Source organism: Salmo salar, chromosome ssa01, assembly GCF_905237065.1.
Source record: "Salmo salar chromosome ssa01, Ssal_v3.1, whole genome shotgun sequence".
Lineage (NCBI taxonomy): Eukaryota > Metazoa > Chordata > Actinopteri > Salmoniformes > Salmonidae > Salmo > Salmo salar.
This window is the reverse complement of record NC_059442.1, coordinates 124,778,876-124,794,756: the sequence shown is the minus strand read 5'-3', so window position 1 is coordinate 124,794,756 and position 15,881 is coordinate 124,778,876. Positions and strand designations below refer to the sequence as shown.

General features: G+C 42.4%; 1 protein-coding gene across 1 annotated transcript in view; it reads left to right on the top strand.

Moving 5' to 3' along the window:
- Positions 1-15,881, top strand: part of LOC106561454 (guanine nucleotide exchange factor subunit RIC1) — a 76,260-nt gene that overhangs the window by 26,092 nt on the left and 34,287 nt on the right. The window contains exon 2 of the mRNA XM_014125432.2: positions 1,217-1,324. Coding sequence (XP_013980907.2) covers positions 1,217-1,324 — 108 coding nt within the window. The remainder of the gene's footprint in view (positions 1-1,216; positions 1,325-15,881) is intronic.

The following is a 15,881-nucleotide window of genomic DNA, read 5'->3' as shown; positions in this document are numbered from 1 at the left end:
TAGGTTTAAAATTAAATAACAAGAACTTTTAATTAGCCTAAACAATAAATAGACCACAATTCACGAATGCATGCAACTTTTTTTAGTCTGCTGTAATAAAGGCTTTATACATCTTATTTTGTTAAAACAGATTCTCTGGAACACTTATTTAGTGTGTACACTGTTCTAAATGGTCAGAAAAAGTAATCTAACAATCTAACAGCAACACATACTACTCATGTAACGCTTGCTCCTATACCCTCCTTATCTCCAGTAGCTTCCACAACTAAGTCAGTCTTCCACAGATCGGAGTTCCCCTTTCCCTTCTGAGCAACCGATAAACATTAGCCTGTTTTTAGTTTTTTTCACGCCCTCCACATCCGTTTTGCTGTCACGTGTTACTGTGTTCGTAGTTTGTTATAATCAATTTATTGACGTGATTATGATAGACTATTGGTCACATTCATGCGACGCTTACATGTTTCGGGTAAGGAGAACAAGGGTTGAGGGGAATAGGGAATGTTTTTCCTAAGCAAATTTAGGGATTTCGGGAGGAGAACTTTTCAGTCAAACAAGTAAGAAACACTTTCTGTGCTGTGGTGCCTTTATCATGCAGTAGGGACGAGAGCAAGAACGTGCGTCAGTCACACAGGCACTCGCTGTCCTTTTTCTATTTTTAACACAGTGTGACCATTGGGTCATTTGAGTCATTTTGTGTCTTAATTATTTAATCAAACTGTGTGCTTAAAGCATCAGCCAAGCTCAGTGCATATATAGAGGATTTTATTCGAACATAAAGAGTGTGTCTGTCTATATATGGAAAAATGTGTTTTAAACAGTTCGACCTGTCGATAAAACGGGGACGACTCTCGGTCGACCAAGATTTTTTTGCTGTTGTTGGGGACTGCCCTAGACAGCAGTGTATTACTGGCTGGCCACGTCAAGCCCAAACTATAGTGGAGACCCATAAAGCCCACTAGTGGCTGCCCAGGATAATGTTACTTGTGATATACGCCACATAGTGTGATATTTCAGGGGTTGTACTATTTTGTGCAAGTTTCCGGCAACCATGATGCCTGCATTCTTCAGAGCCTGCTTCATGGGACACTGACTACTTTATTACTGTGAAACACTTCAGCTGTAGATTTTATACTGGGCAAATTCTAAAGTATCCTAGGATAATCTCACAAACAGTCTCTCTGTCTCTCACGCTCTGTTTTTTCTCTGTCTCTTTCAGCCCAGTGTTCTGATAGTGAGCTACGTCGAGTCAGTGAAGGCAGCAGCCCAGTTTGGCTTCTATCAGCAGGCCGAATGGAAGCCGGACGATTCCATGATAGCAGTGGCGGTGAGTAATGCAACTTCTCTCATCTTAGTAATAGTCTCCTCCCCTCTCTCTTGCTCACACGTCCCTTTTGCCGGCCTCCATCATTTGTGTTGTGTGTGTGTGTGTGTGGGGTTTGGCCCCCAACGAAGGGTTCATTGGGTTCAGTTGGGTCATTAGTGTGTGTTCACATCCCTTCAACCCAAACGCCCGCTCACTTCCCCTGCAGTGAAATTCCAGGGGGAATTTCAGCTCCACCGCGCCAAGTCCACTTAGAACCTTTTCACACTGCTGAGATGATCTGTGCTTTACGTGTTCGCCACAGTTGCTGTAACCGTGCTGGAAACGATCATGTGAAAAAGAAAATATCTGAGCCAGTACAGCAGGATAGTGTAGAAAGGGTAAAACTGAGAGAGTGAGGCTCAGACCTTCAGTCAGTCCTGCTTGTGAGCCCATCTCCCTAGCCTTGAGACTGCCTGTCTGAACAGAGCTGCCTATAGGCCTACTATAGCGTCAGTGGCGATAACAATCATTGCCTATTGCTCAGAGAGGGTTGCAAGTCACAACAGTGTTGTTATTGCCTAGCCAGGCTCTGACCTTCTGCCTGCAGGCGCAACTAACAGCTTGTGTGCCATATTAGCTAGTAGCTATAGTAGGTGGGGATTAAAGGATCCAGAAACTGCAGCTATTCTGAGAGGCTGTGGAGACGCACACACAGAGTGTGTAGGATAGGATTCCAGCTGTTTTCATGTAAACCTTCTCTCTGACTCTGTCCCCTATGTGTTTCATATCATTATGATGACTGAAGCTCTGGATTTATTTGGCAGTTCTAACAGAGCAGAATAGTGAACCAAGTGGCTGGCCCGGTGCAAATGGGAGCCCAGTTCAGGTCATTCTGTTCTTCCTATTGGCTCTGGCCTGTCAAGCTGACCTTCCTACTGGGGCATGTATTTGTATATGCCCGGTTCAGACGAGGGCAGTGGCAGACACACAGGAAGGTACTGCAGTCAAGGGTCACAAGGCCTATTAGGCCATTACTCATAAAGGTCTTTTTAATGTGGTTAAGTCTAATCTTGTCTCCCTCAACGCTGCCAGGATGAGAGCAAACTTTTTGTTTTGGTTCTTTTTTTGTCCCTGAGGCATGTTTGCATATTTGTTTGATTTTAGGATGGATTACTGTGAATATTTACAATTATCGGCCAAACATGGTTTTGAAATTGTATTAAGATTTTAAAGCGAAAATAAGTAACAAATTGCCTGTAAGGATCACTCTCCAAAATCCCCCCCCTTAGATAATTAGATAACCACGACTAATGTTATGTTTATATATATATATTTTGTTCTTTGCATATTACATTTTCGGACCTCATTAAAGTCTTTCAAAGCTAAGTTTGTAATCATAAGGCTTGAACAAGAATTCGGTTCTTATTAATTTAGTCAGCTGAACTTCTTACCAATTTACTTTTAGTTCTACTGCTGAAAACTCACATCTTGGTTATTGAGGGAAACCGGTCATAGCGCAGAACACTCATGGTGCAGATCTAGGTGTGCTGCTCACCGGGGTGGTTTATTCTGTCCCTTTGTTTCCATTGTTGCTCAGCTTCTAGTTCCATCACAGCTACGTTATTTACTTTGTAGTAGGTAAGCCTAGACACTGTCGCTGAATGAATGACCTTAACAGAACGGAATGTCCTTGTTTCCTATGAAACATTTTAAAAGATATGTTACGTAAGGATAAAAATACTTAATACATCTGTTCTAATACCAATGTGAGAACCTTTTTATGTTGTCCTCACTCAGTCTAGGACATACTCCAGAGACCCGGACTGTGACTGCTGTTGTTTTTGTATGCCAGTGACACCGGCTGACCCTGGTCGATCTGTTGATCGGCACAGCGGCTTTAAGAAAGGAACTGGAGCTCTGAGTTTCCGTTCAGGCTGTCGTCAAGGCAACGGGCGTCTGGAGTTTCACAAGTGGCGCGTACATTTCAGGTCGGCATGGGGGACCTGCGTTGGTACATGTCACTCACACAGTCACAACAAAACTGCCAGGGAGGGGGGGTTTGGAGGAATGTTCTTGGCCTTGCCCCTGCTCAGTCTGCCTTTGCATCCCAAATGGCACTCTACTCCCTATCTAGTGCACTACTTTTGACCTAAGCCCGGGCTCTGGTCAAAAGGAGTGCACTATGTAGGGAATAGAGTGCCATTTAGGGCTTTTAGGACACAGCCTGTCTGCTTGCTATCTTGTTTACTTACCCCTTGCTCTGAGACGACGACTACCACATGGTCAGTTATTGAGATGTTTTTATTTGTGATGGAATATTAGTTACACAGCATCCTAATTGCAGCTAATCCTCTAAATCCCCAGTGTGACCGCAAATGTGTGTGTTACTGGCTGGAGCTTAGTTACACCAAGACGGTCTGGCCAGAACTAACTTCCACTCTAACATAATTGCCTCAGACAGATGGTTTCAATTCAGGCAGAAATGAAAGATGGAAGTAGCTGATGTGGTTGAATTCCTTCTGACGTTTGATTTCTGACTGCAGTGACTTTTGGCCTTGCATTGAGTAAGTGAAAGAAGTCGCGAGTAGACTCAAGTCCCCACCTAAACTCTGGTGCTGAGCTACAGGGCTGCATTCTTGGAGACAGGAGTGTGTATGAAAGCACACAGGCAGTATACTCAAGTCCCCACTTGACCCTCTGGTCATGGGCTGGGGGCTTAAAGACAGGAGTGTGTGTGAAGCTATGAAGCTTTTAGGTAACTGACCCAGTCCCCCTCTGTTGCTATTTTTAACCTCTGCATCTGCTCCTTCTGTTGTGTTTGGCTCGTTGGGCCTGATGGTTTTCGCACATTCATAGCGTTCATCGATGAGGGATTTGGCTCTTGTGGAAGTTGAAACGGACAGTCATGGCCAGGAGGACATGTTAGAGGCTCTCTCGTAAAAGCCTCCACCTTCCTGGTAGTGAAAATATTTATACGCTCCGACTGAACATTCCGTTTCAGTTTGGATGAGAGAAAGTTTCCTTGGGTTGGCTTGGCGTTGGTTTCACCTGACTCTCCTGTCTGTATATTGTGAGTCCATGACCCTGAATCACACTCTGTTGCAGATGCATTCACAATATCTTGTCTTCAAGGTTGGACATTGTTTTGGGACAAACAGACCATCGCTGAACCTTTGTTTGAGTCAAGTGAGTAAGGCGTGATGACCGAAGCTTTGAGACCAGTGAGGCATGAATACTCCAAGCCAAAGGTTATAAAAATACACAGATCCCTGTACATCATAAAATAGATTTTAATGCAGTCTTTATCTACCTAAAATTTCACTCAGAACTTTCAGTGAAAAAGTTCGGACTCCTCCTCCAGAGAATAAACGTCTGCTGAACTGAAGTAAAGTCTTCATGCTCAAGTAATCTCTTTAGTCGCTGTCGATTACTTGCTTTAATACAGTGGATATATTTGATGATCCTTGATTTTCCTCGGCGCGTTTCTGCTTTCTTGACAGCTGATTTATTTTCCTCATGGTCGTGACCTTGCAAATCTTATTCCCCCTCCCCCAACCCTGAGGTAAAGTTCAGGATGAAAACATCCAAAGAGGTGTGTTTTTCAAGCTGAAAAAATCCTCTTGCAGAAAGAATACAGGCCAATTGTTTTTAAATCAGCTCTCTTGCTGTTTCCTCTCTCTCACTGTCTTATCTAGAGTAACTAGGCCAATATGAGCCAACTCGAAGCTCTGTTACATAATGAATTCTCAATTTGTTTTTCGACTGTCTCTTGTATTAATTAATTCAGCACACAAAAGAAGCTGACTCAAACAGATACCGCCAATGCAGTCACTATATCCTAATTGTGTGCAAACTTCTACTTTTTCCTTCAAGCTGTTTTGAGAGTGAAGACCGAGCTGGCTGGCTGAGCTTTAAAGTACATTTTTTGAAATGTATTTTTTATCTGTAACATGAGAGATAAAAACAGCTGACTTGAGATGTTTTGTCTGAAAACCCTGTGCCATTTACATTCCAGGCGCACAGAGCATGAGATGGCTGGTCATAACCCCTTATCTCCCACACTCTCTCTCTCCCACCCTTCTTCTCTACTCTCCCACTCTCTCCCCCAGGCTTTCCCACCCTCGCCCAGATACACCTTCCCTAGTCAGTCTCAGAGGTAAAAATGTGCTTAAAAAGTCACGTAAGTTGTATGGACTCACTCTGTGTAGTAATAGTCTGAATGTTTTTTTTCTACAACTACCTCGTCTCTGTACCCCACACATTCAATTATTTGTAAGGTCCCTCAGTCGAGCAGTGAATTTTAAACACCGATTCATCCACAAGGAGGTTTTCCAATGCCTCGCAAAGAGGGGCACTTATTGGTAGATAAGAAAAAAATAAGTGGACATTTTGATATCTATTTGAGCATGGTGAAGTCATTAATTACACTTTGGGTGGTGTAGCAATACGCCCAGTCACTACAAAGATACAGGTGTCCTTCCTAACTCAGTTCCCGTAGAGGAAGGAAACCACTCAGGGATTTCACCATGAGGCCATGGGTGACTTTAAAACAGTTAAGGAGTTCCATGGCTGTGACGGGAGAAAAATTGAGGATGGATCAATAACATGGTAGATACGCCACACGACTAACCTAATTGAGTGACAGTGAAAAGAAGGAAGTCTCTACAGGAAAAAAAGGTAATACTGCAAAATGTTGCAAGGAAATTAACTTTTTGTTCAAAGCGTTATGCTTGGGGCAAATCCAAAACAACACATCACTGAGTACTACTCTTCATAGCATAGTGGTGGCTGCATCATGTTATGGATATGCTTGTCATCAGCAAGGACTAAAAATAAAAAAAATTGAATAAAGCACAAGGCCAAATCTACACTGGAGTTGCTTACCAAGACATTGAATGTTCCTAAATTGACTAGTTAGTTTTGACTTAAATCAGCTTGAACATTTATGGCCAGACTTGAGAATTTTTTTTAAAGAATAATATATATGGTATATTGTATAATCCAGGTGTGCAAAGCTCTTAGACTTATCCAGAAACACTCACTGCTGCAATTGCCGCCAAAGGTGCTTTTAGATAGTATTGACTCAGGGGTGTCAATACTTTATGTAAATTGTTTTTTCTGTATTTCATTTTCAATAAATGTACTAACATTTCTAAAAACATGTTTTCATTGTCATTATGGGGTATTGTGTGTAGATGGATGTGTGAGAACCCAAATCTATTTCATCCATTTTGAATTCAGGCTGAATAAGTCAAGGGGTATGAATAGTTTCTGAAAGCACTGTAAACCCCTGCTTTTCTGGCCATATCGACAAATTCTCCGGACTAGGAACCTTGGTCTTACCTGGGTCTTTTTAGGGAAATGGAAAAGGGAAATAGAAAGTCAGTTGCACAACTGAATGTATTCAAATGAAATGTGTCTTCCGCATTTAACCCAGCCTTGGTCAACGTCCACGTCGTCGGCGCCCGGGGAGCAGTTGTCGTGATGGTTAACTGCCTTGCTCAAGGGCAGAACGGCAACATTTTTCACCTTGCACACTCAGGGATTTAAACAAGCAACCTTCCGGTTATTGTCCCAATGCTCTAACCGCTTGGCTACCTACCTAATCATCACCGCTTGTCTGGCTATTCGTCTAACTATAACGCCCGGTTAAAGTACAGCCATGGTCTGTCTTTTTACCCTGAGGAGTGTTTTTCTCAGAGAAGGGCTGGAAGTAAAACTCCAACTGAACTCCCTGCCCCCCTTGGTTATGGAGTGTTGAGACTCAGGGACGCATAGCCCTGCTGGAAACCCCAAATTGGAGGAGAGCAGACCAAAGCTCCCAGGAGGAACAGCTGTATTCCATATGTGTTTGTACCATGATTCCGGCTGGGTAAACGTAATCGCACCAGACCCAGGCAAAGTTTATCTTTAGGAGAGGGAGAAAGGAAAAAGAAAGCTGTGTGGAGAGAGGGGGAGGAGTTGTTGTCGCCATTTCATCATTTTCTGTGTTTTCTTTTTCCTTTTTTCTGTGTTCAGTGTGCTTCTGTTAATCTGTTAATCTTAACTGTCTGACCACAATTTGGCTCATAAAACAGGATTTTGAAGTAGACCGGTAGAGATGCTTAAAGTTGCAGCACCAATGTTATTTCATTCACGAAATAGTAGTCGCACACTATATGCTGGGTAGACCATTACTTTATTAGGTTTAGGCCCTAACGACTGAAATGTTGAGATTATACATATATAGTGTGCTTCCTCCTTTTTATACAGTTTAGTACTCTCCGTTAGTCAACACTTTAACAAACATCTTTCGGTGTGCGTCAGCTCATGGGGGTGTGGTGTGGTGTATGTCCAATATACCACGGCTAAGGGCTGTTCTTATTAGAGGTTGACCGATTTATGATTTTTCAACGCCGATACCGATTTATTGGAGGACCGAAAAAAGCCGACACCGAATAATCGGCTGTTTTTATATATATATATATATATATAGATATAGATATAGATAGATAGATAGATGATGATAATTGCAACAATACTGAATGAACACTTTTATTTTAACTTAATATAATACATAAATAAATCAATTTAGAGAAGTGACAATTTCCCTAGTTAAAAGAAATTCATGTTAGCAGGCAATATTAACTAAATATGCAGGTATAAAAAATTAAAACTTGTGTATTGATTTTAAGAAAGGCATTGATGTTTATGGTTAGGTACACATTGGTGCAACGACTGTGCTTTTTTTGCAAATGCGCTTGTTAAATCATCACCGTTTGGCGAAGTAGGCTGTGATTCGATGATAAATGAACAAGCACCGCATTGATTATATGCAACGCAGGACAAGCTAGATAAACTAGTAATATCATCAACCATGTGTAGTTAACTAGTGATTATGTTAAGATTGATAGTTTTTTTTATAAGATAAGTTTAATGCTAGCTAGCAACTTACGCGAGTGCAGCAAGGAGCCAAGGTAACAGGTGGTCAGCCTGCCACGCAGTCTACTCGTGGAGTGCAATGTAATCGGCCATAAATGCAGATTACCGATTGTTATGAGAACTTGAAATCGGCCCAAATTAATCGGCCTTGCCGATTAATCAGTCGACCTCTAGTTCTTACGCACGACGCAAAGCGGAGTGCCTGGATACAGCCCTTAGCCGTGGTATACTGGCCATATTCCACGACCCCCAAGGTGCCTTATTGCTATTGTAAACTGTGTACCAATGTAATTAGAGCAGTAAAAATACATGTTTTGTCATACCCATGGTATACGGTCTGATATACCACGGCTGTCAGCCAAATTAGCATGCAGGACTCGAACCACACAGTTTCTAATCAACATTAGAGAATAGACTACAGAGATGAGAATTGACAACATTCTGATTCTAGAGTTCTGCTGTGATCTGTATAAATATGTCACTGTTAAGTGACGTACTAATTAGCCTGCTGTCACTATCTTTGAGGAGGGGGGGAAATGCAATAATAGGATGTTTTTTTTTTTTTATATTTTATTTTTGCATTTTCCAATTAAGAACATTCAAAACAAAAGTGAAAATATGTTAGACAACAAAGGACAAAGTGACGGTAACAGATGAGCGTAATAAAAAATAAAAATTATATATACGGGCATACATAATACATAAAAAACATACATGATACATAAATCATAATAAAATAAATATTAATAATAATAATGAGACATTGATTCATATGGTCACCTGCTGTAAGCTACATATTATACATTACGTGTGAAACATTATATAAGAATTATATAGAGATTCAATCAATGTGGTGTGGGGGGAGATTCTCCATATAGTCAATAAAAGGTTGCCAAATTCTGTAAAATGTCTTTAACTTATTCCTCAAGCAGTAAGTGATTTTCTCCAGTGGGATACAACTATTAACTTCCGATAGCCACATTGCCACTGGTAGGGGGAATCCGATTTCCATTTCAAGGCAATACATTTCTTGGCAATCGCTAGCAATATTTCTGTTAGCTTTATAGTATGACTTTGCCTAAGATTGGTGTTTAGTATAGTTACCCAGTAGGCAGACCTCGGGGTCTAAAGGGAATGCAACCCCGTGGATTGAGGATATGGTATCGCATACCCCCTGCCAGAAACCATGTAGTTTTGAACACTGCCAAGTGGAATGGAGGAATGTTCCTTCATCTGAGCCACATCTAAAACATAGGGAGGAGATATCAGGGTTGAACTTGTGCAGTCTAGATGGGGTGATATAGAGCTGATGGAGGAAATTAAACTGGATCAATCTGTATCTGGAGTTCAATGTGGATGTAACACCATCCCTGCATAGGTCACTCCATAGGCCCTCATCAAGATCAATACCCAGATCTTTTTCCCATCTAAGTCGGGGTTTATCTAGCTCAGGCAGTGTTAGTACTGACATTAGAGCATCGTAAACACGGGAAATGGTCTTGAGTAGTGGTTGGTCTGCATGGCAGAATTGTTCAATAGGTGACATCTTAGGTAGGTTCCATTGTCCCTTAAGAGTCACCCTAATAAAGTCTCGTAGTTGTAGGTAGCTAAATAAGTCCCTGTTAGACAAGTGGTATTTCTGTTTCAGCTGTTCAAAAGACATAAGAACTCCCTCCTCATAACAGTGTTCCAGAAGAGTGATCCCCCTTATCAGACCATGGTCTAAAGTTACTATTCTGGAAAAACATAGGGATCAATCTATTGTTCCATAAAGGGGTTTTAGGGGAGAGAAATCCCCCTCGTCCGAACAGCTCATGCAGTTTACACCATGCCAGGACAGAATGTATGATTAAAGGGTTGTCTGTGATGGTTTTTATAGATTTTCTGTCCCATTTGTAAAACAATTCTGCCCCCGTGTCATCATTCATCTCAAGCTTTTCAATGTTCAACCATGAGGGGAGGGACCATTGTCAAACCTCTGAGCCAGAAACCTAGACTGAGCAGCCCAGTAGTACATTCTAAAATTGGGGAGGTTTAAGCCCCCTTGACCGTAATCCAGGGTCAGTTTGTCCAGGCTAACCCTCGGGGTTTTGCCATGCCAGATAAACCGTCTGGTCAGCTTGTCAAGAGAGGAAAAGAATGCTGCGGGCACAGGGATAGGGAGAGATTGAAACAAATATAGAAATCTGGGCAGGATATTCATTTTAATCACATTGATTCTACCCAGTAGGGTGAGAGGTAAGTCCATCCACCTACACAGGTCACCCTCCACCTTCTGCAACAAGCCGGCCAGATTGAGTTTATAGAGGTTGTTCAGGTTACCATCCACCATTATGCCCAAATATGTGAAGCCCAGAGGCGACCATCGAAAAGGAAACTTGTGCTTGATGGTATGATGGTCAAAGACAGACAGCGGTAAGATTTCGCTTTTATCGAAGTTAACCTTATATCCAGAGAAAGAGCTATAACACTGTAGTAGGATCTGCAAGTGAGAGAGGGAGTGTTCTGGGTTTGTTAGAAATAAGATAAGGTCGTCCGCAAAGAGTGATAGTTTATGGGTATGGGGGCCCACCTCAAAGCCATGTATGTCAGGGCACGATCTAATAGCCTCAGCCAACGGTTCGATGGCGAGGGCAAAGAGGTGGGGGCTAATTGGGCAACCTTGTCTGTTCCCCCTATAGAGAGGGAAAGAGGAGGAAGTAATCCCATTGGTAGCAATCCTAGCTTTAGGAGATTTGTAGAGAGATTTTATCAAATTTACAAAAACGGTACCTAAACCAAACTTTTCCAAGACGCGAAAGAGGTATGGCCATTCAACCCTATCAAAGGCCTTTTCAGCGTCGAGGGAGACTGCGACACTAGGTATTTTGTTTTTGTTAGCAAGGTGAATTATATCAAAGAACATTCTGAGATTATTGGAGGACAGTCTATTAATTATGAAGCCAGTCTGATCTGGGTTGACCAACAGGGGAAGACATGACTCCAGTCTCTTAGATAGCATCTTGGTGACCAGTTTACAATCTGTGTTAAGGAGAGAGATTGGTCTATAGGAGGCGCACTTTAGCGGGTTTTCCCCTTTCTTGTGGATTACAGTAATCACTGCTTGAGAGAAAGACTCTGGAAAGCAGTTGTCTTCCCCGGCTTTTTAAGTACCTCCATGAGGTAGGGGACCAACAGCTCCCCTAAATTCTTTATAGCACTCTGGAGGGAAGCCATCCTCCCCAGGAGATTTATTAGAAGGTAAGGATTTAATGGCTTCCACCAATTCAGGAACAGAGAAGTTTTCACTCAGGCGCTCTCTGTCTTCCTCTGACAGGCATGGGAGGTTGAGAGAGGAGAGAAAGGAGTCGATCTCCGACAGATCATCGCTTGATTGGGAAGTGTAGAGGTCTTCATAGTATTTCTTAAAGGTATTATTAATTTCGGTAGGGTTGAAAGATATCTCATTAGTAAGGGTTTCTATAGCATTAATTGTCCTCTTACTTTCCTCTGCTTTCAGTTGCCATGCCAGTACTTTGTGAGCTTTCTCTCCAAGCTCGTAATAACGCTGTTTTGATTTAGTGATGGCCCTCTCAGCTTGATATGTGTTCAGAATATTATATTTCAGTTTTTTATTTACCAAAAGCCTATATAGATCTTTAGTCGGGCCTCTTTGGTAGGTTTTCTCCAGCTCAGAGATTTCAGATTCAAGGACATTCAGTTCCGCACCGTATTTTCTCTTCAACCCTTTAGTATAGGAAATGATCTGTCCCCTCAGATAGGCTTTCAATGTGTCCCAAAGAATGAAACTGTCAGGAGCGGAGGGTTTGTTTGTCAAAGTAAAAATATTGATCTGCTCTTTGATAAATGCACAAAATTCTGGTTGCTTTAGGAGTGTAGGATTTAGTCTCCATCTATATGCTCCGTTTACCTTGTTAGGAATGGAGATTGATAATACCAGAGGAGAATGGTCGCTAAGCAATCTGGGGAGATATCTAACACTCTATGAAACAGTTGGGTCGATAGTAAAAAGTTATCTATGCGTGTGTGTGTCTTGTGTGGGTGTGAATAAAAAGAGTAGTCCCTATCCTGTGGGTGCAACTGTCTCCAGATGTCTAGTAAATTAAGATCTTTCATGAATGACATGGTGAGCTTGGCGGCTTTGGTAAGAAGGGAGGGTTTATCCGAGGACCTATCAAGGACTGTATCTAAACAAAAATTTTGATCTCCTCCAACCGGTAGCCATCCTGGTGGTGCTTGAGCGACCTGAAGGAAGACATTCTGTATAAACATATGGTCATCGAAGTTAGGAGCATAAATATTCAGCAGGGTCCAAGACTCTGAAAACATATGCCCCTGCACCAAAACAAACCTGCCCGAGGGATCAGAGATGGTGTTGTTGACGCAGAAGGGGATATGTCTACTTATCAAAATTGCAGTTCCTCTTGCTTTGGAGTTAAAAGAGGACGCAAAAACTTGTCCTACCCATTCCCTCTTCAATTTCTTGTGTTTGCTGGCTGTAAGATGTGTTTCTTGTAGAAACACAATATCGGCCTTTAATTTCTTAAGGTATGTATAGACTCTTTTCCTTTTAATCGGGCTGTTAAGGCCTTTTACGTTGAATGTGACATATTTTAGTGGATTAAGCATAGGTTGGGTTTGAAATATGTAACCGAATGGAAATCTCTCATATGTAAATAGTCAGGAAATGTTTCAACTTTGGTTTGAACACAGAAGTGACCTATGTGCCTCTTTAGGAAGGAAACAACAATAAACATGGAAAAAAGGGGGAAAAAACCCACCCACCCCGATTGTCAGACTAAAACAACAATCCCAACAATCAAACATGAATACACTTGTAGAGATACGTTGCTGCTCGCTTTCCACCTTACTCTTACTAGCTAAACCTTGGCGTAAACTAAAACCTGCGAGCTCTCTAAATTGAAAACAAACGTTGTGAATAGGCATTTATGGCTGAATAATTACTGCCCACGGTAAGGGCTGCTTGAGTCTCTTTTCGGGAGAGGAGAAACATAAATGGGGGGGAAGCGGTGGGCCTAAACCCACTTATTGCTTCGTCCAGTGGATATTGACTAAACCAAAATATAGTCTCCTGTAAATGTAATAGAACTCACCCCGGGGAAAAACGGTTAGTTGAAAATGTACAAATCAATTATAGCGACCGGATAGCGGGGTAGACGGATCCGATATCAGCAGATCAGTCCAGATAAGAGAAAACAAACAGATTGGATCTTATCCCCCAGAGAGACCGTTTTTCAGTCGCTTTTCGGTTCTTTGAGAAAAGTGAATACTTCTCCCGGTGTGTTGAAGATATGGCATCGGCCTTTGTACTGAACTTTCATCCGCGCAGGGTGGATGAGGTAGCCGGTGATGTTCTTCTCCTTCAGTGCTTTGGCGGCAGGTCTGAACTGCTTGCGACGTCTGGCGAGATCGGCACTCATATCCGGGAAAAGGCTGACCCTCTTGCCATCGAAGGTGATGTCCCCTTTGGCTCTTGCGAGTTGCAGTATCTTCTCTCTGTCTTGGAAACGGAGGAACCTGACCAGAACGGCACGTGGGGGCTCCTCTGGCCGGGGTTTCGGCGCTGATGTTCTGTGGGCGCGTTCGATTTCCAGCGGCTTGGTGAAGTTGATTATGCCTAGGACATCCGGGATCCATTGAGTGAAGAAGCGGACCGGGTCACGGCCCTCGCTGTCCTCTTTCAATCCCACCACACGGATATTACTGCGTCTGCTCTGGTTCTCCATCTGGTCTACTTTGTTTTTGAGGTAGGCATTATCCTTCTGCAGTTCTATCAGAACCTGGTCATGTCGAGCGACGGTGTCCTCAACTGTGCTAATGCGCATCTCGGCCTCAGTCGTTCTCAGAAGGAGATCATTCATGGAGGATTTCAGGTCGTCGATGGAAGAATGGAGTTCAGCCGATTTCTTGTCAATTTTCATAGAAAGACCTTTGTTACCATCCTGAATTTCCCGGAGGAGAGTAGCCAGCATGTCTTGCGAGGCTGCCGAGAGCAATAGTCTGGAACCGTCGTCTGAGATATGAGGGCTAATGCTAAACTTGCTAGCTGTGGCGTTATCGTTGTCATGGGATTCAACGACGTTTTGGTCGTCCTTCTTGCCTCTCGGTCGGCGGTCCATGGCTCTTTGGGAAGGTAAGTATTTGACAATTTATCAGCCGATGTTAGAATATTGTTTCAACGTTGTTATTTAAGTAATAATAGGATACATTTCAAGAGCTCGGTTTGTCAACGTCTGTTCAGCTCCGCAGCATCACGTGTCTCCAATAGGAGGATGTTTGATATGCTCATTCTATATGCCATTTAGCAGAATGTTTATCCAAAGCAACTTAGTCATGCGTGCATTCACTCAAGTCCTGGGAATGGAACCCACTATCCTGGTGTTGCGAACACCATGCTCTACCAACTGAGCTACAGAGGACTCTGCTGTCTTCATGTCTCTCCAACAGTCAAGAGGTTCAGTTGGTTCCAATGCGCCGGCGTAGTTAATAAGTAGCTGAGGCTGTGCTAGTCCCGCATGTCCACTGTCAATGCCTATACATTTTAGTAGATCTGATCGTGTTATTTAATAAGGTTCAAAGAAAAGAAAGGCTGGTAGCTGCAGGTCTCTGTGAGATAGAAGCCCTGGAGACGAGTAGGTGGCCTTCCTCACAGCACACACAAACACACACCGAGCTCGCTGCCATCCAGGACTTCTATACCAAGCGGTTTCAGAAGAGTTCATTGTTAGTGTACACCTGGTGTTTACGAAACGTGCCAAATAAAATGTGACTTTGATTTGACGCACGCACCACATAATCACACAAACACGCATTGTTATCTACCCAGTGGGAGGAAGAACAACACCCCCTCTTTATGCTTTATTGAGGATCCTGTACCCACTTAGCAATTGCGGACTGCACCTTTTAGCCCATTGCATCGTGCCCTCGGCTGAGTCACAACACCAAGAAGGGTAGATGTTGCATGGCCTTTCAGTTCTGTTTTCTTAACAATGTAGCCTGTCAGCTTGATAAAATAACAAAACAGAAAGCAAGCCGTTTGCCAGATCCAGATATATTCTTTGTGGTAGGCTAGTTAAAGCTGCAATATAACTTCTTGGACTACCGACCAAATTCCCATAGAAATGTGTTTATAGATCTGTCATTCTCATTTGAAAGCAGGTCTAAGAAGTGGTAGTTATGTTATATGTGCACTATTTCTATGCTTCCCATTCTTAAGTTATGTTTTTGCATCTTTTGGTTTTGTACAATAGTTGAAAATACAATTTTGTTTTTGAAAATATACTGTATTTCACAGCGGTTTAGATGGTACAGTGATTCTCTACACTTGTTTTGTCACAAACTGAAATTACGCAAACTATTTGAATTTTAGCAACCAGGAAATGGTGGAGGCAGAGCAATTTCTCCATATTGCACCTTTAACAGTTGCTGCCAAAATACCATCGTTGTCTTGGTAGAATTATTATTATCTATGTTTAACATGCATTTCCAAGGTAGCTGTTTAGAGGCTAGCTACTATTGTAAAATATGTTAATTGTTTGAAGGGGGACCTTTGATGCTCAAGATTAGGATCATCACAGGTGCTGCTATCCATTTTTTTTGTATCTGTGTATTTGAAACATCAGCAGTATTCCTGTTT